This window comes from Macaca mulatta, chromosome 7, assembly GCF_049350105.2.
Source record: "Macaca mulatta isolate MMU2019108-1 chromosome 7, T2T-MMU8v2.0, whole genome shotgun sequence".
NCBI classification, from domain to species: domain Eukaryota; kingdom Metazoa; phylum Chordata; class Mammalia; order Primates; family Cercopithecidae; genus Macaca; species Macaca mulatta.
In genome coordinates this window covers 84,561,101-84,584,407 of record NC_133412.1, presented here as the reverse complement: position 1 = coordinate 84,584,407, position 23,307 = coordinate 84,561,101, and the positions used below count along the sequence as shown (strand labels likewise).

Here is a 23,307-nt window from a genome sequence, read left to right as displayed (position 1 = left end):
TCCAGCTCACTATGATGGGGAGTCACCCAGTGACTGTATGTCCTGGTCTATGACAAGCACATCTCAGTGGTAGAAGCTGATCTACACAGAGAAGAAACCAAGTGCTGTAATACATATGTGGATGTGCACTCAAAAAGTCTGAAAGTTGAAGATCCCTTTAGTTTACCAATCCCTTACAGAAGGAAGAATGAAAAGAGATGGACAAGGATGGAAAAATTTGCCCGTCTTTCCTAACAATAGAAGGGTTGTGTTAAGCAGGAGAGACATAAACAGAAGTCAAAATATCATTTTAGATTTATTCCTCTAGAAGATTTCATAGAAATATAAAATTGGGAGAGCAAAACCACCATGGTTATACTTGTCTATTAAAAAGTGCTATTAAAATACTATAATAAAAACATGTTAAGAATAAATTTTCCCTGGGGGGACTGAGGAAAACCCTAGTGCCAGTGCCCTCAACGTGGGACAGGTGGGCTCAACTGGTATGGGTTGGGCCATGCTGAGATGAATGCAACAGCTCCCAGGCTTATCCCTGTGGATGCTGCCGTTCCAACTCCTTGTTCAGTCATCCTTGCCCAGAAAGGTTTAAAGCACAGACCAAAGGGCTGTCTCTCCAGACCTTTAGGTAGCTCTTGAGGTACATATCAGTGGCAGACTAGACCTTGACAACCACTGGTCTTGACTATGACCTGATTTTGTTGCTTGGCAGTCACTGAATACCATGTTTCCATTCATCTTCTTGTTGGATACTCTCCTTTATTAGATGGGCCAAAGACACATGGTCACAGTTATTCCTAAAGGGTAGAGGACATCCTCTTCTACTGGTGGTTCATTTAAACAGGCTTGGCCAAACAGGAAGAAATCTTCCTTTCATCCAGGCCTGGTTTATAAATATTTAGATTTTTGCCTAATGTGATGTTGTAATATAATAAGAAATGTATGTTTGTTCTTTGTCCCTGGTTCCTGGCACAAAGCTCCTAAAATTCCTGGAGTTTCCTAAGTGATAAGAGAGATATGAACATCTTTGCTATAATATTTGGTTTTGTCTCACTTGCTAAAATAGCTCGAGCTAGAAAGGTGAGAGGAGCATCTTTTGCTATTCATAACAAGCCCCTTTCAACCACACCTGGATTTCTGTTAATGAGGTGACTTTTGGAAAGCCTCTAATGATGGGGGAGCTGGTGGCTAGGGGAACCAAACATGTGATTAGAAGGTTAGAACTTTCAGTCCTCCCCAGCTCTGGCCTGCAGGGAAGGAAGAAGGGGCCAGAGATTGACGTGAACACCAATGCCCAAAGATTCAGCCAATTATGCCTATGTAATGAAGCCTCCATAGAAACAAAAATACCATATTCTGGAAGCTTCTGGGTTGGTGAACACATGGAGGTGCTCTAGGGTGTGCCCAGAGAGGGTGTGGAGGTTTCACACCCATTCCCCCATCCATTGCCCTGTGCATTTCTTCCAATTGGCTGTTCCTGAGTTGTGTCCTTTGTAATAATCAGTAAATATAAGTAAATATTTCCTTAAATTTTGTGAGTCATTCTAGAAATTCATTGAATCCAAGAAAGGGGTTGTGGGAACCCCCACCTGATAGCTGGCCAGTCTGAAGAACAGGAGGCCTAGACTTGTAATTATCACCTCATACAGGTTTAAAATAATTTCATTAATACTTCTGTTTTTTTGGTAAAACATCCCATTATAAACCTTATTAACTTAGCTTTCCTTTGACAATATTCAATGATTTAATCATTCAGTAACTGCTAACATGAAGACATCAAGAAGAAACTTGCGTCTGTGCAACCCCTTTTCTGAAAAAGGTCATTTTTCCTTTAAAAGTATTATAGTTGATTTTATTATTTTGCTATTAATGATCCTCTTAACACAACAAATAAGATTTACTTTGTAATCCACTCCATTTGCTTCAAATGGGCAAAACCATCTGGTCCACTCAATTAATTTTAAGGCTCTTTGTATCATAGAGCCCGTGTCTTTGAATACATTTCTATTCAATGGGCATTTACCCGGGATACTTACTCTCAAGGTTTCCCCTTTTGACCTTTTCTCTCCACAAGCCTCCTACATGTTACCATCCCTCGCCCCAGATACCCACAGGTTAAGGAGACTGGAAGTCCATTAAGCTAGTAGCATTTCATTTGGCATTTCACTTGTTTCATTTTATTCCAGAAGGTTTGTCTGAAAGCGTAATGACAACAAAAGCAGCAGATTTGAGAGATTCTCCCAGGAGAAGGAAAAGGACAGATGTACACAGACATATAGCTGAAAACACTGCCAGGAACAGCTGGGAAAATGACAGGCACGGAAGTGGGTGACCACCCCACAGAGTGCAGACATGAGCCGAAAGAAACAGCAATTTCACTTGATTTACTTTTGACTTCCTAGGCTACCTTTTATCTCTGAAGGGGAAGGCTAATCTTGGCTTGCATCCAATAAAAGGCCTCCTATAGTTATGCTTTTTATAACATTTCAATTATTCCTTCTATTTTACCCTTTTCAACGTCACTTTAAAAAATCTTAAAAATGGATATCCTTTTAAAAAGTTACAATAATATTACTATACTGGTAACTCTATAATACAAAAAAAAAGTGGGGGGAGAGAGATTCGACCTGGAGGAATGCTATCTGTTGACAACACTAGTGTATTTTTGTGTTCTTTCTTGAACATACGCACCTTGTCATCTTCATCCTCCTCGTCATCTATGTCTGTGCTCTCCTGAAAGGAAATCCCACAACGTGTTTATAAAAACATCAACTGAAATTAACAAATGCAAATTAGACACATTTTAAAGCTTGCCTACAGACTTTAAGCATTCATATTTTTGAAATGCATTATAACCTCTTAAAAAATAACTCTTTTAAAGTTCAGGGACACTGTGGCAGGACTCTAAACAATAAGCATAATCTACATAAAACTGTTGACTATAAATAAACTATTAGGCCAGTGCCCTTTGAAGGCAGCCAGCTTTAAAAATGCATTGCTGAGTTGTACTTTCTGTAAACAGTGTTGTTCTTATTCTGACAAATGAACCAACTGCTACGTTAAGGCTGAGAATACCATACTCCACTGGTGCTAGGCTCATTGTTATTATAATGACTGCTGTCTCCCTTTGGGGCCATTACTGAAACATTAGACAGTATAGAATGCATTAGTCTGAATATAATCAATCTTAAAAATAAGTTACAGGTTTCACTGTGGCATTATTATTTTGCTCTGGGTTTAGGGTTAGAAGGGGCAGGTGAGGGAAGGAAACTCAAGGCTAAGAGCTGGACTAAAGGGTGCCTGGCTTTAGCTCAGGTGCCACAGCACCAGCTGTACTGCTAATGGGCTTGTTTAATGTAAAAATCTTGGCTATTTAATGGCCAGAGTTTGATCATAGCACCACAATGTTTAAAAACTAATATCTGTTGGTACATAATAAAATAGGGTCAGTAGTTTGGAAAGAAAGCTCAGTATTAGACAACAGGTTCTATTTTCAGCTTGAACACTTGCATTTCTGCTTAACCTTGCAAAGGTCAGGCACGCTGTTCAGATGTCATTGTTCCAATAGTAAAGAGAATTGACAATATCATGCTCTTAAAAAGGAGTAACTCTGAAGTATCCAGAAAATACTCTGCTACATTCCATAAAACCACGGAGCAGTCATCAAGAAATTTCTTCAGGGCCAGTATAGCCCTACCTTCTAGAATTCTCACAAGATGCAGTCAGCAGTTTGTATGGTACTCATGGGTCATCTGGGGAACTAACCTATTCACAATTGGCAGCAAACATGTCTCATGAAAGCCAGTGGATAAACAGGAAGGTAATGAAAACAGGCTATGGGAGGGAAAAAACGCCATATTTAGGAGAAGTCTTTAGCTTGGGACAGGGTTTCAATAGTTTTTGCTTTGTGACTTTAAGCAAATCACTTTATCATATGCACTGTAGTTTCATAAGACATAAAATGAAAATAGTTCTTGCCTCTTTCATAGTTGTGTTATAGAACTAAATTAGGTAATTATTTTCAATGTTTGATAAAGGCTTTATACATACATACTTATGTGCACATAGGTATATTAATATGCACATGTATGCTAGTATATGTACATGCTCACACATACATGCACACATATGCACATACTATAAACACATATACACAGTGGGCACATAAAACCTGCATAAGCATTGTAAAAATATTTGTTGACAACACAGATATTAGAGATGTTTCTTTGCAAAAATTTCCATTATCTATAACTCTGTGAAACCTAGTCCTTAAATGGATCTATTAAAGTCATTCATTTATTAGCTGGTTCTATTTTCTCACTGATATGTGTTCATGCCTATTGCATTAAATAATTAAAACATTAAAATTAAAACATTAAAAATCAAACAGAATAGAATTTTGAAATTGCCTGAAAGTAAATTTTGAAATTTTCCTCTTGCCACAGTACTCATTTTTCCCACTTTCCTTCCTTCCTAAGTGAAACCAGAAACCTCCCTTAAGTCCATTATGAGGACATAAGGAAAAATAAACAAAAACAGTCAGGATTTGATTGACTCTTGGGAAACCAAATGTGAAGTTGATCTATCTAGAAAGGAAATTAATCAAGGACTTTAGATTTTTGTTTAAAAAACTCGGTTCTTGAATCTGGAATGCCTAGATTACATCATTAAAGAAAAAAAAAAAAGCCTACAAATACAAGTTCCTGGCCACCTAGAGCAGAAAAAGATCTTATAGGGTGCAGTGAGGGGGCCAGGGGCAGGAGAGTCAGAGTGGAAGTGGGATGAGTAGATGCGGAGTGATGTCTTTGAGAAAGGGTCTTGCTTTCTTCAACAAGACAGGAAGTTTGGGAATTTCCAGACAAATGTGGGCACCTGCAAATAGATGGGTCTAAGCCTACCTGCTCTGTGATTGCCCTGGGAGTTGACAAGCCTCTGGGAATCTCCTGAGCCTTCAAGCCAGAGAGAACACTGCATAAGATAACTTCATGGAAAGGCCAGAGTTAGCCCTGCAGAGCTCTCTGCATGCCCAGCAACGGCCCACAGAGGCAGCAAAGGTCTCGTTGGTGATTGAGGAGATTGTTCACAGGAACTCTACAGAGAATCATATGAGCACACAGACATATGCTACCAGCATGGAAATAATAACCATGAACCAGAGGCTCCCCTCAAGCAGGCCAAGACTCAGGAACATAAGATGCCACAGAAAGAAGACTCCAGATTACACATGATAGAAGACCTCCACTGCAAAATGAGTGCATCTGTAGGACTGCCTCACATCTCAAACGAAATGGACTTGGGCCATGATTTGGTGGTGGTGGTAGTTTGTTGTTGTTAACACATTTCTCGGCAGTCAAATGTCAGAACTCCAAATGCTTGCTTACCTGGCTGTCCTGGATGCTGCTGACCTTGCCTTTCACAGGTCTGATGAAATTGTAGACAAACATCAGCAACAATGCCAAAGGGATCATATATAGCTCAAAATTCCAGACAGTGATCAAAAATACCTGATTGAAAGACAAATAAGAACACATGACTGCTTGATAAAACACTAGGGGAGCAATCAAATTCCTACACATTGACATAAGGAGATTCAATTGGGCTATCTCTAGTCACTTTCAGAAACATTTTCAAACAGGTACACACACACAAACACACACACACACAATGATCAACTCAGTTTTAGAACTGGTAGTATAGAAAGAGCTAGTTAGTCACGCTCTGGAATAGACAGATACAGTAGCTTCATACCTGAAAAGCCCATGGATTTTAGTGTGCCAGAATTTATGGAAAGTAGTATGGAAAAAGTCCAAGGTCACAAAGAGGCAGGCCACAGGCCAAATTTGGCCAAAAGTGAGGTTTATTTGAACAGGAGAAAGCCATTACTTTTTCAGTTGGCTGCCAATATTGAAAAATCCAAATATTTCAGAGAAAGACTTTGGATTTCCAAACTTTTGTTAAAATCCTTAAAATCTACCAATTTTGAGACTCTATGGACACAAGAAAATGATTGGCTAGCATTGTCTACATCAGAAAAGGTATTCTTTTAGCTGCCCAATTTCTGTCAACCTCTGAAATTTGTGACTCCTCACATAGAAAGGCAAGTGACAATTTCAGACTGAGTCCAACTGCCTATGCTACAATGGTTACTAGAGACATGAATGCAAATGAGATGGTTCTACCTCCAAGAAACACACTAATTAGGATAAATAAGGTGAGAACACCTTTTAATTATGAGGCAGGAGTGAAATCTTGGGTAAATTACTTCAAAATGTGAGTTTTGCTTTCTTTTCAAACTCACAGGGAGTCTAGAAGATGAAATAAGATAATTTGTGGTTATCAGCTGTCTGTAAGTGCTTGAAAAAGTCACTGCTATAACATATCAACTTAGAAAAGGCAAATTACTGCATCTTAAATATGAAATCTTCCTTTCCAAAAGCAATACTGTTTTATTGCTAAAAACTTTTTCTAACATTTAAAAATTTTCTCTTTGTGGCTATCATATATTGCTTTTATATTTTTGGTGCCCATTGTAAATAAAATCACTTCTTCCATTATGTTTTTCAAACTTGTCATTATTTACATATAAAAGCAAATAATTTATATATATGTTTTTAACATTAGCAGCCTTACTGAATATTCTGTATTGTATCAAATAGTTTATTTCATTCCTGTGAGGTTTCTAAGAATATAGTCACATAATCTACAAATAAGGATCCTCTTCTGTTTTCTTTCTTTTATTTTTACCTTTGTTTTTTTCTGCTTGATTTTGTTACTCCTACAAAAAATTGTTAAACTGTTCAGAAGGATATCATTGTTTAATTCTTGGCTTTAATGAAAATACTTCTAGAGTGATAAATCATATCACATTAAGAACACACACACAAACCATTTTTAATACCAGAAAATTTACACATAGGTGATCATTATTCTTTATATCTTTGAAATGTTTTATAAATACTCTTTCATATCTGTTCCAAACCTAATAAAAACATGTTTTAAACAAAAATTTGTCCAGCAATTTTAACAAGGGTATAATTTTTAAAATCAAGAATGGTTGGTAGCTAACTGTTCTTTCAGTATCCTCTGAGATAAGGATGGTTCTATCCTTTTCATTTAAAGACACCAATATGGTGATGTGTTGTATTTGTAATTTCATAATTTGAAGCAATCTAGTATTTCTGGGAGAAACTCCTTCACTGAGGTAAAACCGTGTTGTTGTATTTTATTTTCTAATACTTAAAGATGTTTTGCATAGACACTCATTTTTGTCAACCTTCCTCAGTCCTATTCTTCTCACTTCTAAAGGCAACCTTGTCCTAAATTTGATGTGAATTTTTCCCACCTGAGGGCACCTTAGGTATATATTAGGAATAACAAACAAAATAAAAATGTTCCTATCGTTCTGCAAATATTTTAACCAATAGTATATTTTATAGTTCTTTTCATGGTGTATACATAAATCAAGTACATTTATTTTAACTAATATAGTTCCCATTCAAATGAATGCTTTGCAAGTTGTCAACTCTACTCCCTCATCAATGCAAACATGGGCTGAAATAGCGGTTTTATGTAATCAAATATATTAGTATTTTACATGAGGATTTGTGCCTTTAATGTTCAGTGTTCTACTTAAGAAATCATATTCTACCTTGAGTTAATACAGCTATTTCCTTGTGTTTTCTTCTAAAAGATAACCGTGTATGATCTTTATTCTGTCTCAATTTTGGTTTTGCTTTAATTTTTTCTTTACCTCAGGCAATTCAATGTCAACTTTTTCCTTATAGCCATCTTTTACAGCTAAATTCCTGTAACGATCCCCATTTTTCTCGTTAACCTACATTGCTACTTCTGTCAATATACCAAGTTCCCACATGAATGTGTCTATTGTTTCTGAGCCCTCTCAATTCTCCATTGATATATTTTCCTATATTTTACCAAGACCACATTTTTAAACTATAATTTAGTAACCATACAATATCTGAGTGGCCAAGTCTCTTATTACACACTCAAAATGATCTTGGATATTTTTTCACCCTTTACTCTTCCACATGTATTTCAGAATTAATTTGTAAATTTCTAAACAACTCAGAAAAATTAAGACTGAGATTGTCTTTATAATTTAAAGATAATTGGTATCTTGATATTGACATTTCATAATGATTATTTCTCTACATTCAGAACTTCTTTCAGGTATCTCAAAATATTTTATTATTTTCACTGTACTAATTTTCCATGTTTTTTTTTTAAGTAACTTGGAGTTTAACACTATTATAAACAGCAATGGAACAATTTTAAAGTTTATCATTTAATTGGTTAATGCTGGGTACAGAAATACTAATTTTTATACATTGTTCACTTTCTTTCGGAGCCCTCTTATTAGCTGTAAGAGACTGCAAATACATTCTTTTGTAGATCTGATGTAGAAAATCATATAAACTGTAAATCATGATGATTTTCCTTCACCTTCTTCCATTCTGTACTTTTCTCCTAGTGCTAAACTTTTCTTTTTTTGATGTGTAAGTGTGAAATTTTTGAAATACTTTTTGGATCAATGAAAAAAATCAAACCACACTGATTTCCTCCAGTGTGACTTGCTCCATCAACTTTCCTTTATTTAAAATTTTATAATATCAAATATATAATCTTTTCCTATATTTTTCTATCTTTTCAAATGTTTCTTTTTTTATAAAATAAAACATAGCAAAAAGTAGAGCCAACAGTAATTTCTTTATTAGGTAAAGCTAGAAATTTTCCTATTTGTTACCTATTTCCCTTTCCCTATTAAATTTTTTTGGGAATTGAGGGTTTTAACTATATACTAAATGGTGGTTGTTTCTAAATGCCTGTCTACTGGGTAAATGGACTTTATTATTATTTTAAATTGCTAAATGTAACTTCAAGTAAAAAGAGGCTGACATAAAGCTATGGAGAAAAATCAGGACACATCATTTTAAATTTGCTTTCTTCATTTTAAAACTAAATATGTCTTTGAAAAAATTACTTGAACAGCTACTAGTATTAAGGAGATGGTTGTTTTAGGTAAACACATCATTTGCCATAGCATTTGCCTCTATCAGGAATACTTAAGCAATCCTAGAAATGTTTTACAACAAAAATTGAGTTATATTTAAATATCACATTCAAATAACCTAAAACCCTTTTAGAGTGAGACCTTAGTGCCTTTAGATATATTTTTTAAATCAATGCATAATTCCCATTTCTGTAGTAAAGAACTGATTTCCTAACAAACATATCTTTCAGGAAAAGCAAATATAAACCCTAGAAAAATATTTTATTTTAGAAAAAAGCGTAATTATCTGAGCATCTTCAAAGAAAGAAAGAGAGTTGTAACTTTGAAAGAAGGGATCAGATCTGCATGGAATTAATTAAAAATGTTTGTATCTTTGATCCAAGAGCAGCTGCAGTCACTCTGATAGTACCAGTTATATAAAACTCCAATGAAAATTTGACCATTACTTCTGAATGGAGGAAACAGGAATGCACTCAAGGACAACCAAGACCACTGGAGAGTGCAGAGGTACACTGAAAGGAGAGTGTAAGCAAAGGTTAACCCCAAATTCAGTATGTGAATGCCGCTAAAGTTGCTGGCATACATGCAGAGCACACTCAAAGCAGTCTAAGATCAAAGCTATCACCATAAGACATGTGATAAAGTTTGCATTTTGAGTCTAATAAAATTAAATGCCTTCCTTTAAAAAAAAAAAAAAAAAAGTTGTTTAGAAGAATGTAGCAGAATTTAGAGTCTCCACAACATAGAACTGCTGATATCTAAGATACAATTCAAACACCACTCAACATACAAAGAGTCAAGAAAATGGAAACTATTTTCCAGCAAGAGACAATCAAAAGATACCAACTCTAAGGTGAACTTTATGTTGAAATTATCAGAAATGAACTCTAAAACACCTATAAAAATCATGCTCAGTGAGGCAATGGAAAATAAACTCACCATGGGTAAAACAGTAAATATAAGCATAAAATGGAAACATTAAAAAATAATTGCTCAACTAAAAAATACAACATTAAACATTTTAAAAATCAATGGATATTTTTAGTAGCAAAATTAAGAATGAAAAAGTCAGTGACTATAAAGATATCAAGAGAAATCATCAAATATAAAAGACAGAAAATAATAGAAAAAAAATTAATAGAAGGTCTGGAGACCGTCAAAATTTCAAAAGTTCTAACACGGGTATTTGGAATTTCAGAAAAAAAGAATGGGTAGAAAAATATTTAAAGAAGAATTGGCTGAATACTTTTCAAATCTAGGAAAAGACAAAATGTACAGATTAAAGAAGTCCAGAGGACCTCAAGAGGAGTAAATTTAAAGAAATCCAGCTTTGGGGATAAATAGCATCACCATATTTCTGGAAAATAAAGATAATAAGAAAATGTTGATAAAAACTAGAGAGAAATGACATTATCATAAACACAACAATTTGAATCACCATAGATTTGTCATCAGAACCCACGGAGGCAAGGGGATAATACAATAGCATTTTTAAAGTACAAAACGAAAACAAAACCAAAAACTTTAGACTCGGAATTCTATATCCAGTAAAAATATCCTATAAGAATGAAAGTTAAAGATTTAGATATGAGAAAATTAAAAGAATTTTTTATCAGTAGATATCTGCACATCACTAAATACTAAAGGAATTCTTCAAGGTGAGGAAAAAATGATACCAGATGGAAATGCAAACTTCAGGAAGAAATAAGTATCAGAAGTGGTAGATACGTAAGTAAATAGAAAATATTATTTCTTTTATTTTTCAGAATGTTTATAAATGGTTAAAGCAAAGCTTATAACATTATCCTGGTGAGGTATATAATGTATTTAGGTGTGAAACACAGGGAAACTAATATAAATGAGGTTAGAGGTAGATGGACATTTAGACTTAGATGACATGTAATGCTTCTATGTTTTAGATGAAGTTATACAATATTAATCTTAAATTGACTGTGAAAAGTTAAGGGGAAAATATACACACATACACCTTAATACTCAGAGCAACTACATAAAAAAGGCAGGGAGGAATAAATTGTAAAAGTAAACAGATAAATGGAAATCTAAAAGTCAAAAGAAGAGAAACAGAGTAAGAAAGAGGTAAATATAAAATAATTAAAATCCAACAATACAAAAAATACATTAAATATTAATGAAATAAAACACTATAAACAAAAAAGACAGAGATAAAATACAATGAATAACTGTGGCAAAAAAAAAAACAAAAACAAAAACAAAGGAAAAAATGGTAAAATACAACCTAATAGAACTGAACAATATATAAGTTGAATTATTTATCGAAAATGTCTGCGCTAAGAAAAATTTAGGGGCAAATGGTTTCACTGTTGAATTCTACTCAACATTGAGAAAAGAAAGAGTATCACTTTGGAAAGAATACTTACCAACTATTTTATGAGGCCAGTATTACCCTAATATCAAAATCTGACAAAACTGTTACAAAGAAATAAAAATACAGACAAATGACCAAATATGAACTTAGATGCAAAAATCTTCAAGAAAATAGTAGTCAATTAAATCAAGAAATATATGAAACTAAATTATAACCAAGTAGAATATGTTCCAAGAATGAAAAATTGATATCATATTCAAAAATCAATGTAATTCACAATATTGACAGAATAAAGGAGAACAGGTATGTGATTATTTCAACAGATACAGAAAAAGCTTTTGACAAAAATTCAACACCCTTCTACTCTTAACAAATAATAATTGGAAGGAATTTCGTCAATTTGTTCAAGGACATCTGTAAAAATTTTGTAGCTACCATATTTGATCATACTTGGCAGGGGTTTACTGTACATAAATTGTACCTTGAGAAGTTGATTAAAAAGACAAATACAAGTTAAAAAAGAAATGACTCATGCATGCAACCACATGAATCTTAAAAACACATGAGTGGTAAAAGCCTTCTACAAAATAGTACCTACTGTTTGATTCCATTTATATCAAGTTCTAGAACAGACAAAATTATTTTACAATGGGGAAACTTGCATGCACCCCTTAAATTAGAAATTAGGCAAGCATGTCTGCTTTCGCTACTTCTATTCGGTATTTAATGGAATGTGTTAGCCATTACAATAAAGTCAAACAATGAAACAAAAGGCGTAAATGTAAGAAAAAAGGTACAACTTTTTTTAGCAGATGACATAATTTTTTAAATGTAGAAAATCCTAAGGAATCTACAAAGCAAATCCTAGAAATCACAATTAAATTCAGCAAAGTCCATGAAACAAAATTATTATTAAAATATCAAAATCATTTTTAGATATTAATACTAGCAGCAAAACATTAAAAAATGAAATTTTAAAATTTCCATTTATAGTAGCACCACAAAAGCAACACAGTATTTTGGAATAAAATTTATAAAACATGAGCAAGATATCCTCACTGGAAACTATGAAATATTGTTGAGAAACATTACAGAATACGTAAATAAGAAAATAAATATGCCTAGTTCACGGAGTGGAAGATTTGGTATTGTTAAGGTGGCAGTTATTCACAAATTGACCTACCGATTCAAGCAATCCTTATTTTATAGAAATGGACAACCTGATTCTAAACACTAAATGAAAATGCAGGCCGGGCGTGGTGGCTCATGTCTGTAACCCTAGCACTTTGGGAGACCAACACAGGTGGATCACCTGAGGTCAAGAATTCAGGACCAGCTTGGCCAACATGGTGAAACCCTGTCTCTACTCAAAATAGAAAAATTAGCCAAGTTTGGTGGCACATGACTGTAATCCCAGCTACTCAGGGGGCTGAGGCAGGAGAATCACTTGAATCCAGGAAGCGGGGGCTGCAGTGAGCTGAGATTGCACCACTTCACCCCAGCCTGGGTGAAAGAGCGAAACTCCGTCTCAAGAAAAAAAAAAAAAGGAAGAAAGAAAAAGAAAATGCAAATGACATACAATAGTCAAAACAATTTTACCAAATAACACACTAGCTGACTTCACAAGTTATTATGAAGCTGTAGCAAAAATAGAAGTAGTGCTGGTGAAAAGACAGACTTATACATCAATGGAATAGAAGACAGAGTCCAGAAATAGATCCACATAAAAGTGGTTGATTTTTAAGAAAGTTGCCAATGTAATTCAATGGAAAATAATTGGATTTTTTTTAAACAGTGGCACTAGAAAAACCGGATATATGTATGGGGAAAAAATCACCTACTCTTACCACATAACATACCAAATTTAACTCTAAATGGATTATACATCTAAATGTAAATTCTAAAATTTTAAGACTTCTAAGAAAAAAGGATAGGAGAAAATTTGCCATCTTAGAGTGGGCAAAGATTTCTTAGGACACAAAAAATATGAAGAGTAACATAAAAATAGAAAAAAAAATAGGCTGGGAGTGGTGGCTCACCCCTATAATCTCAGCACTTTGTGAGGCCAAACTGGGAGGTCTGTTTGAGGCCAGGAGTTTGAGACCAGCCTGGGCAACATCACAAAAATGAGCTGGGTATGATGGCATGTGCCTGTAAGTCTCAGTTACTCAGGAGGCTGAGGCAAAGAAATCACTCAAGCCCAGAGACTACAGGCTGCAGTGACCCATGATTGCACCAACGTATTCCAGCCTGGGTAACAGAGTCAGACAGCAACCCCCCCACCACACACACACACACACACACACACACACACACACACACACACACACACACAGACTTCATCAAAATATACTCCCCTTTTGCTCTTTGGAAGGAAAGGAAAGGGCAAATCACAAAATGAAGAAAATATATTCACTACATATACTGAAAGGGAACTTGTTTCCAGAAGACAAAAAAATTCTTACAATTTAATAAGATGACTCAATATAAATGGGCAAAATATTTGACCAAATCCTTCAAACACAAAAAGCCATATGAATACCTACAAACACATAGGAAGATATCCAACATGATTATGCATTAGGAAATCACAAAACCACTACAAAATCTGATTTCACATGTATTAGAAGGGCTAAAATTTAAAGCATTGGAAATATAAAGTGTTGACAAAAATGTGGAACAACTGCAGCTCTCACACATCCTTGGTAAAAACACAAAATGGTACATCCAAATTGAAAAACTGTATGGCAGTTTCTCAAAACATTGAACATATATTTATCATAATACAGCTTTTCTACTTCTGTATAATATGTCTCACAAAAGTCTTGTCCACAAATGTTCATAGCACAGCAGCATTATTCTAAATAACCAAACTGGAAATGGCCCAAATGTCAACCAAAAAGTGAATATATCCATACGGTAGAACAATACTCAGAAACACAACAGAAAAATCACGTATGTTAGGACCATTGCTTGAAGCTTGGTTTCTCTGGCACCAAGGAAACTTCTTACTCTACCATGCATGTCTTCCCAGTATGTTCCATGACACAGGTGCAGAGGTGACCAGAAAGTGTAATTTCAAAATACTGCCTTAAATTTTCAGCTGCAAATATTTCTTCACTTTGTATCTTAAAATTTATCTGCAATAGTTTTTATGAAAATATATACATGCTAAATCTCAGATAGGAGAAAGTGACTCTGAAAAGATTATTTTTTTTCTGAGGAAAACCCTAAAGATCAAAATACCTTCAAGAGTCTGTAGCTCCAAGCTAGCTGTGACTGAAGAACTTAGCTAGCATTGCCATAGACACTTGAACAAATCTAACAAATCCTCTATGTATTGTTTCTTTAACGAGAAGGATGTTATCTCATGTCACAAAAATTTTAAAAGAACAAATCAGGTTATGTCTATCAGGTTTCATGATGAAGTGGTGATGAATTGGTCTGTAACCAATTAAGTAATCAACCAAGCTATTAACTATCTTCTAAACATTCAAGAGAATACCTCTACTAAAAAGTAGTTAACTTCAGATACCAAGTTCAATGAATGACAGGGCTGTTCCCCTAAATACTCTGGGATCTCATTTGAAATTATCTTAAGATTCTGTCCTTTTGTCCTTCAAGAGTGAATTTGAGATTAGGAAACAGCCAAATTACAAGAAGCCGAGTCTCTGAATAATTCTCAAAAACACTGCTTTTGTTGAAACAAAGCAAAATATGATTATAGAGATTAGAGTGTGCATCTTATGGCTTACACACTGTCCATGAAAGTAGTGTTTTAAAAAACTGAAAAATGAAATCAAGAGCCTCATTTGAATAAATATATTTCATTATGGTTGTTCACACAAAATCATGGGTTGTTTTATACTTCTATTTTGTAAATAGCTAGGCATGCCACAGACATTTGGGAATCTAGCCAACATGGCCATTATATAGCATAGAACTTTGACCCAAAATTGGTCAAAGTAACCAGGTAATCTTAAATTGCTCTTCTGTTTTGTAGTCACCTAAGATGACATAAGTACATTAAGTATGTAATAATAAAATTAAGTGTTCTCTTGTGGTAGAAAATCATAAGAGAACTCTATATGTTCTCTATATTTGCCATCATATAAATTAAGTTTCAGCTAATGAAAAATCTACTTTCTGTTATGTTACCCATTCCTACACCACAAAACAAATATAAGAAAAAGAATAGATGGACCCAATATCCACCTTCCTTCCCACCGACCCAAACTCTCCAACCTTACTAAACTCCTGGGTTAAATTTGAAACAAGAACAACATCCCAGGAAGTCCAATGAAGGGCTAGTTGATTTCTTCTGGTGTAAGGTACTGCTAATTCAAAATCTAATGATTCTGTATGAATACTTAAGAGGGTTAGAAGCTGGTTCAACTGAAAAGTACTGAAGAAGGTTCTAAATTTCTTTTAAAAACCACGGGAGTGGTCCTTCAGACAAGAAAATAAGAAAGGGCAGCAAACAGACACAGATACTCTTCAGAATATTTTGTACATCAAATCATTTGTCATAATAAAGATAAAATCTAGATATTTGAAACAGTATATCTTTAAATAATCATACAATATTTATGAAAAATCATCGTATTGTACAGGGCATAATTTAGAGGGGGAAATCACATAAGTAAGATTATTTTAGTATAAACATATTGGGTAAATGTGAAACAAAGCTGTGTTAATTCTGTTCAAAAAAAAATCCAGGGTTAAATTTTTAAAAAATTTTAATTTGACCAGGTCCACATTCATTTCTAAGGTAACAGATCAAGCCCCTTCTCAAGAAGTTGTAACTGCCTTTTTTTTGTTAAAGCAGGAAAAACATGTCTTACATATCATTATACCAAAGCAAAACAACAACAAAACACGACTAGGTGTTATCATGTGCATCGAACTGATTAAAATATTCCATTTTTCCCTAGCCAACATTAAGACATCCAGACCTCATAATTTAACAGTTAAGACCTTTCATTAACTGGCTCAGATTTGGTTGTACATAATAATCCAACTGCACCATACATTCTAGGTTCCTAATCACACTGCACCATTTGCAAACCCTAAGATATAAAACGATGTTCAGGACTTTGCTTTTGAACATACACCTTTCTCGAATTTAGAAAGCTATTTTCTCAACTGCTTGACTATTTCTTCACTTATAATGTTCTATCCCTGGACCATACAAACTAAACTCATCTTCCTGTCACTACCTTATTTCCTGGATAAATTTATTACTCATTTTTTCTTCAGTACTGATTTGTTAAACACCTACATTGACTTAGACACAAGAATAAACAAAAACAAACTAAAAGCAGCCTTTATGTAGCTTACATTGTATATGAGGGTTGAAGATGAGATAGAAAAATAAACTATGTATATATATCAGGCGGTAAAAGATCCACCATGAGAAAACAAAACAAAGAAAAGGAAGGGAAGGAATATCAGGCAGTGGGGTTGGGTTTGCAATTACAAGTAAGGTAATTAGGGAAGACATCACTGAGAGGGCAATAAGTGAGCAAAGACCTTGGAGGAGGTGTGGGTATCTAGGTGAATAATGTTTCCAGGCAGAAGAAATAGCAAACGCAAAGGCCCAAAATTGGGAGTATGCCTTCTTCCAGTGTTTTGTTTATTTTATTTTTTAGTTTTGAGATGGAGTCTCGCTCTGTCACCCAGGCTGGAGTGCAGAAGCATGACCTCCGCTCACTCACTGCAATCTCCACCTCCCAGGTTCCAGTGATTCTCCTGCCTCAGCCTCCAAAGTAGCTGCAATTAAAGGGGCCCACCACCATGCTTGGCCAATTTTTTTTTTCATATTTTTAGTAGAGACTGGTTTTCACTATGTTGGCCAGGCTGATTTCGAACTCCTGACCTCAACTTATCCTCCCACCTCGACCTCCCAAAGTGTTAGGATTACAGGCATGAGCATAATCCTCCAGTGTGTGTGTGTGTGTGTGTGTTTGTGTTTTTTAAAAAAGGCAGCATGGACTCCTTGTGTCTGAAACAAAGTGAGCAAGAAGATTGGAAAGAGAAGTGTGGAAGGAACAGGAGTTGGCCACAAGGGGCCTGGTTGATGGCTGTAAGGTCCTTGCCTTTTATTCTAAGGGATTTGTTAGGCTGGCAAGAGGGCAGGAAGCAGAATAACATAATTTGACTCATATTTAAGAAGAATCACTGTGGTTGCATAATGAGAACAAATCATGAAGAGACAACACGTATTTCACGATTGAAAAGACCAGGTTAGAGTTAATTGTGTCCTATAATTAAGGTGATGGCAGTGGAATTAGTGGGAAGTGACCATGTTTTGACGAGTTAGAAACTAGGGACAGAGGAGTTGCAAACAGTTTAGATGAGAAGATAAAAAGGGAATGATTGAGAATGATTCCAAGATTAAGAGCTTGAAAAACTTGGATGAATGGATTTGTCCATGCAATGAGACAAAGTCTGTAGGAAGAGCAGGTTTGGGGAGGGGAGTAAGAGGTGCCCATTGGATGTCCATGTGGAGACACAGAGTAAACCTTAGATACATGGTTTGGAAATCAGGGTAGAGGTTATGGTTAGACACATAAATTTGTGGATTATCAGACTCCAGATGGCATTTAAAGATATCAGACTGGATAATCTTAGCAAGAAAGCAACTAGAAAGAAATGGCCCAGAATTGATTTCGACAAAAGTCCAAATTTAGAGTTTGAAAAGACAGGGGGTCAGAAAAAGAGCCTGAGGAAATGCCAGAAAAAGAGACAAAGAGATACATTAGGAGATGGCTGTATTCTTGAAAATAGATAAAGTATTTTAAAGAGGACGGACACAATATACTTACAAGTAAGATACTGAGATATGGTCATTGGTGACTTGAAATGAGCAGTTTAGTAAAATGATGAGGCAAATATTAGACAAGAGTGAGTTTAAGAGAATGGGGAAAATTGTAGACAGGAGACATAACTCTTTGAAAGGGTTTATTACAATGAAGAGCAGAGAAATAGGGTGATAGCTAGAAGGGACTGTAGCAATAAATGAGGAGAGAGAGAGAAATAAAATTATGAGGCAGGAGATGGGAAATAACAGTTGGAGCACTACTTTTGAATCAGTGTTAAGGGTGGAATCCACTGTAAAATGGAGGGTTGGTCTTGGCAACAATTCAGGTCATCCATAGCTACAGAAGGAAAAGCAGATGACACAGGCATAGATGTTGGTAGGGGGACAGCAGTAGAGGGGCACTTAGATGTTGGTAGAGGGTAGCAGTAGAGGGGCACTTATGTCAATCATGGTCATTCTGTGAGAGTGAGGATAAGCAAAAGAACTATTAAAAGTTCAAGGCAGAAGAGAAATTATGAAATAGTCTAAAGAGTGAATAGTCTAGAAGAGTAAAAAGGAGAGTAGATTATAGAAGTGTAATAGAAGTGTAATGGAATTGTCAGGATGTACGAAATACGTGGTTTTTTTGGGCGGGGGAGGGGGGGAACCAAGCTTACTTGAGGTTCTGGTAATCAAGTCTAATGAAAGTAGAGAAGGCAAGGAAATTATTTTAAAGATAGACTATGTGATCTGAGATATTGGTGAGGAATGGTATAAAGGAGAGAAAATAAAATGTAAACACAATGGGTGCACTAACAGATTAAAAGGAGCTGAACAGAAAATTAGTGAACTGAGAGATAATTCCAAAGAAATTGAGGACACAGACCATAGAAGCAAGGTTATAGATATACAGGTGAGGTTAAGACACACGGAAGGTAGAAATGAGAAGGTCTGATAGGTGTCTGGGGTAGAGAGAGGGGTTAAACAGAGAATGGAGAAGAAGCAATATATAAAGAAAAAATGCCTGAGGATTTTCCAGAAATGCTGAAAGATTAATATAGGAAACCCCCTTCCCCTAAAAATTCCTTGCCAGGATAAATTAAGAATGATCTATATCTAAAACTATCATAGTAGAACTGAAAAAACAACTGGGAAACGAGGAACACTTAAAAGCAGCTAGAGAAAAAATAGTTCAACTACAAAGGAAAAGTAATTTGAGTGACTTTATTCCTCAAGGCAACAGGGAAAGCAAGACGACAGCAGAATAATTTAACATATATATTCTTTCAGTCTTTCAATTTAGAATCCTGTATGTCACAAATTATCTGTAAAGGAGAGTAAAGCAGAGACATTTTCAGAAAAACATGAGCTAGGAGTGCTTCTCACCAGAAGACCCACATGAACTTAAATATCAAAGATATACTTGAAACAGAAGGACAACTGCCCCAAATATAAAGGCAAAATGCAAAAATGTATGGTGCTGAAAAACAATGGTAAATGTGTATACCAGTGTAAATAAACATTGACTTACAAAAGTGAAGTATAATTTGTAATGAGACTGTCCAGAATTTAAATAGGGTAAAGCAAAAGCCTACAAATTGGGAGAGGTATGGTTTGATTTAAATAATTCCGATACTATTGTTGTTAAGCTGGCATGTTAAGTACAAGATAAACTTCAGCTTTTCAGTATGGAGAAAATTTTTCTCAATATTCCTTTAAAAAAAAAAGCTGTGAAAACTGCTTAATATACACAAACCAACAATTTGAAGATATCTGAGAATAATCAAGGCTTCTAGGACCTGAGGAGACAGGATCAAAAACAAATACACTCCCTTAGTTTGCTATTGCTTCATCTCTTTCGGGGTTGGTTTCATTCCTATTTGTTTGTTTCCTTGTTGATATGGTTTGGCTCTGTGTCCCCACCCAAATCTCATGTCCAATTGTGATCCCCACGTGTCAGGGGAGGGGCCTGGTAGGAGTTGATTAAATCATGTGGGTGAACCTCCCAGTTGCTGTTCTCATGACAGTGAGTTCTCATGAGATCTGGTTGTTAGAAATTGTGTGGCACTTTTCTCTTCCTTGCTGTGTCTCTCCAGCCCCACCATGGTAAGACATGTTGCTTCCCCTTTGCCTTCCAGCATGATTGTAAGTTTCCTGGGGCCTCCCAGTCATGCGTCCTGTTAAGTCTGCAGAGATGTGAGTTCATTAAACCTCTTGTCTTCATAAATCACCCAGTCTCAGGTATGTCTTCATGTCAGCGAGAGAATGGACGAATACACTTGTTTTTGTCAATTCCCTGTGCAGGACACAGCAATCAACAGAGTACAAAGTACTAACCTAGAGTTTGCTTCAATCATAAAAATCTGGGGAGGCAAAAATGGAGTGCATGCATGGTAACTGCAGCAGCTAGGACTTAAAAAACAAAAATAAAGAGGATAAAAAAAGAATAGCAGAGAGTCAAGCTAGACAGTCTACATTCATTTCTCCTCAAAACAGTTACTAATTCTTAAGCCATGCATGCTTAGGATGAAAGTTGAGACCAAGCAGAAAGTAGCTGCTAAAATCTTCTGGCAATGTCACAGGGTTGAGAGACAAAATTAGAGGTGAGGGACTATTTAAAAAGAAGGGCCCTAGTAAATACTGTATAGTTTTGTTGAGAATCCTAAATGACTACATACTAGGCATGGGGTAAAACTAGAAATAGACACATCCTTAAGATGCCTGGAATCCTACCTTGGATCATCTCCGTCTATGATGGGATCAGAGTGACTTGCTATATTCTAAATGCCTACTCTATATATTCTCTGGTAGAAGATAACATAGTCCACGCCCCCCTTTAAAATGTTCTAATAAAAATAATCAGGTATAGACAGAAGGAAAAAACAATGACCAAAAATCAAAAGAAAAATGATAACCAGAATAAATGGGTGATTTAGATATTAGAGTTATAGGATATGGATTTTAAAATAATTATAATCCATATGTTCATGGAAACTGGTGAAAACAATACCAGCAGAGAATTGAGATCTGTAAGAGTCAAATGAGCACCTAGAACTTCATAAACAAAATGAAGAGCTCAATAAGTGAATTTAATAGAGGAACAGATAAAGCAAAAGAGAGAATTTGTGATTTGGAGTAGGGAATTAAATTAATAATTTGGAGTATTAGTAGAAAATATCTACACTTCAAGTATAGATAGATATGGTAAAACTAGAAATAGAATCAGAAGAAGTATGGCAGACTAAGAAAGGTTTACTTTATATGTAAAAATTTGACATCCAGAAAGAGAAAGAGAGACTAGGAAAAAGCTATAAGTGATACTGGATGAGAATCTTCCAAAATTTATAAAAGACATGAAGTCATAAAGTTAAGGAATGCCAAATAGGATGACTAAAGAAACACATACATATTCTCTCTCTCCTCTCTCTCTCTCTCTCTCTCTCTCTGGCATATCAGAGTAAAACTGAAAATAATCAATCATCAAAAGCAAGTTTGAAAGGCAGGCACAGAAGTAAAAAAGACACATTGCCTTCCATGGAGCAATAATGAAATTGACAACTGACATGTCCAAAAAATAGTAATAGCCAGAAGAAAAAAAATGAAAAGTTTGTATAATATTTACCTAATCCATTAATGTTTGGTAAAACTTGCCTCTAAAGTTGCCTGAGCCTTAGGTTTAGCTTTCTGGGATGACATCAAATTATGGATTCAATTATTTAATGGGTTTAGTACTATTTAAGTCTCTTTTGCAACTCTGATAAGTTGTTGTATAAGCTTTATTTATTTCATGTAGTTTCAACATTTTAAGTTTAAAATTGGTCATAATATCCTGTTATGTTTAATCTCTGCTTCATCTGAATAATCTCCCCTTCCAATGCCTGTTTGTGTCTTTTCTCTTTGTACATTGAAAACTCTGAGAAAAGAATAATCAGTTCTCTAAGTGTTTCAAAAAGATAACGTTTAATTTTGTTTTTTCTGTTGATTTTACACATGATTTTTGTTCTTTTTTTACTCCTCCTAATCAACTTGGTTTCATTCTGCTGTTCTTTTTATAATGTATTCATTTTGAAAGTTAATAAGTTTGCATCTGACTTACTTTCAATATTGGTCTTGTCCTGCTTTTGTGGAACACAAAAAGTGAATTCTACTTCTTGGATGGAAGAGCAAAGAGCCAAGCTTTCTTACCAAGACATTAATGAAGAAGAAAAGGAAATTTGGAAGAACTGTGCTAAACCTAAGTATTTGTGTGATACGGGTACAGGAATAGACAAGAGACCAATGAAGAAGCCAATCTATGTATGTAAACTTGATTTATGACTTCGTGGAAATTGCAGATCATTGAGAAAAGGCAGAATATTCAATAAATGATACCCAGTCATTTGGATACTACCCAGAACACAAAAATGAAATTAAAACATGAGTAGATTTAAAGATGTAATGTAGAATTTAAAAAAAACTTAAAGAATATTTTTATGACTTTGGGCATAAGAAAGGATTCTTCAAACATGTCATGAAATGCACCAACCACAGGAAAAAAAATGAGTAAATTTGATATTAAAGATTATGTTCATCAAAAGATAAAACAAAAAGAATGAAAAAATAGAAACTTCCAGAAGATATTTTAAGTACAAAGAATGTGTATCTAGATTAAATACTTCTACAAAAAAACAAAAAATGTAGGGGGAGAAGAAAATTAGACAAATTAGGCAAAGATAGAGCAAAGAAGGAGGGATCCAAGTACCCCCAAACATATGAAATGTGTTAGTATTATAATAAAAAATGCAAATTAAGACCTCACCAAAGTACCCCTTCAGAACACACCAGACTGACAAAATTAAGAAGTCAGATAATGCCAAGAGTTTTCTAAGATGCAAAATCATAACTTTCATTTGATGCTGATAGTTCAATAATCACTTGGGAAGTGGTTAGCTTAACTAATTAAGCAGAAAGTGTATATCCCAAAACCTAGGAGTCCTACTCCTAGGTATATATCCTAGAGCAACAGATCTCAAACTTGAGCCTGTATGAGAAGCACCTGGAGGCCTTATTTAAACAAGATTGCTAAGTCCCATCCCCAGAGTTCCTGATTCCGCAGATTTGGAGTGGGGCTCGAGAAACAGCATTCCTGAA

General features: G+C 35.0%; 1 protein-coding gene across 3 annotated transcripts in view; it reads right to left on the bottom strand.

Annotated features, from left to right (window-relative positions):
• Positions 1-23,307, bottom strand: part of MCTP2 (multiple C2 and transmembrane domain containing 2) — a 258,383-nt gene that overhangs the window by 36,412 nt on the left and 198,664 nt on the right. For all 3 annotated transcript variants that reach the window (XM_015143071.3, XM_015143072.3, XM_077938743.1), the window contains exons 18-19: positions 5,379-5,501; positions 2,689-2,730 (exon numbers count right to left, since the gene is read on the bottom strand). In XM_015143071.3, coding sequence (XP_014998557.2) covers positions 2,689-2,730; positions 5,379-5,501 — 165 coding nt within the window. The remainder of the gene's footprint in view (positions 1-2,688; positions 2,731-5,378; positions 5,502-23,307) is intronic.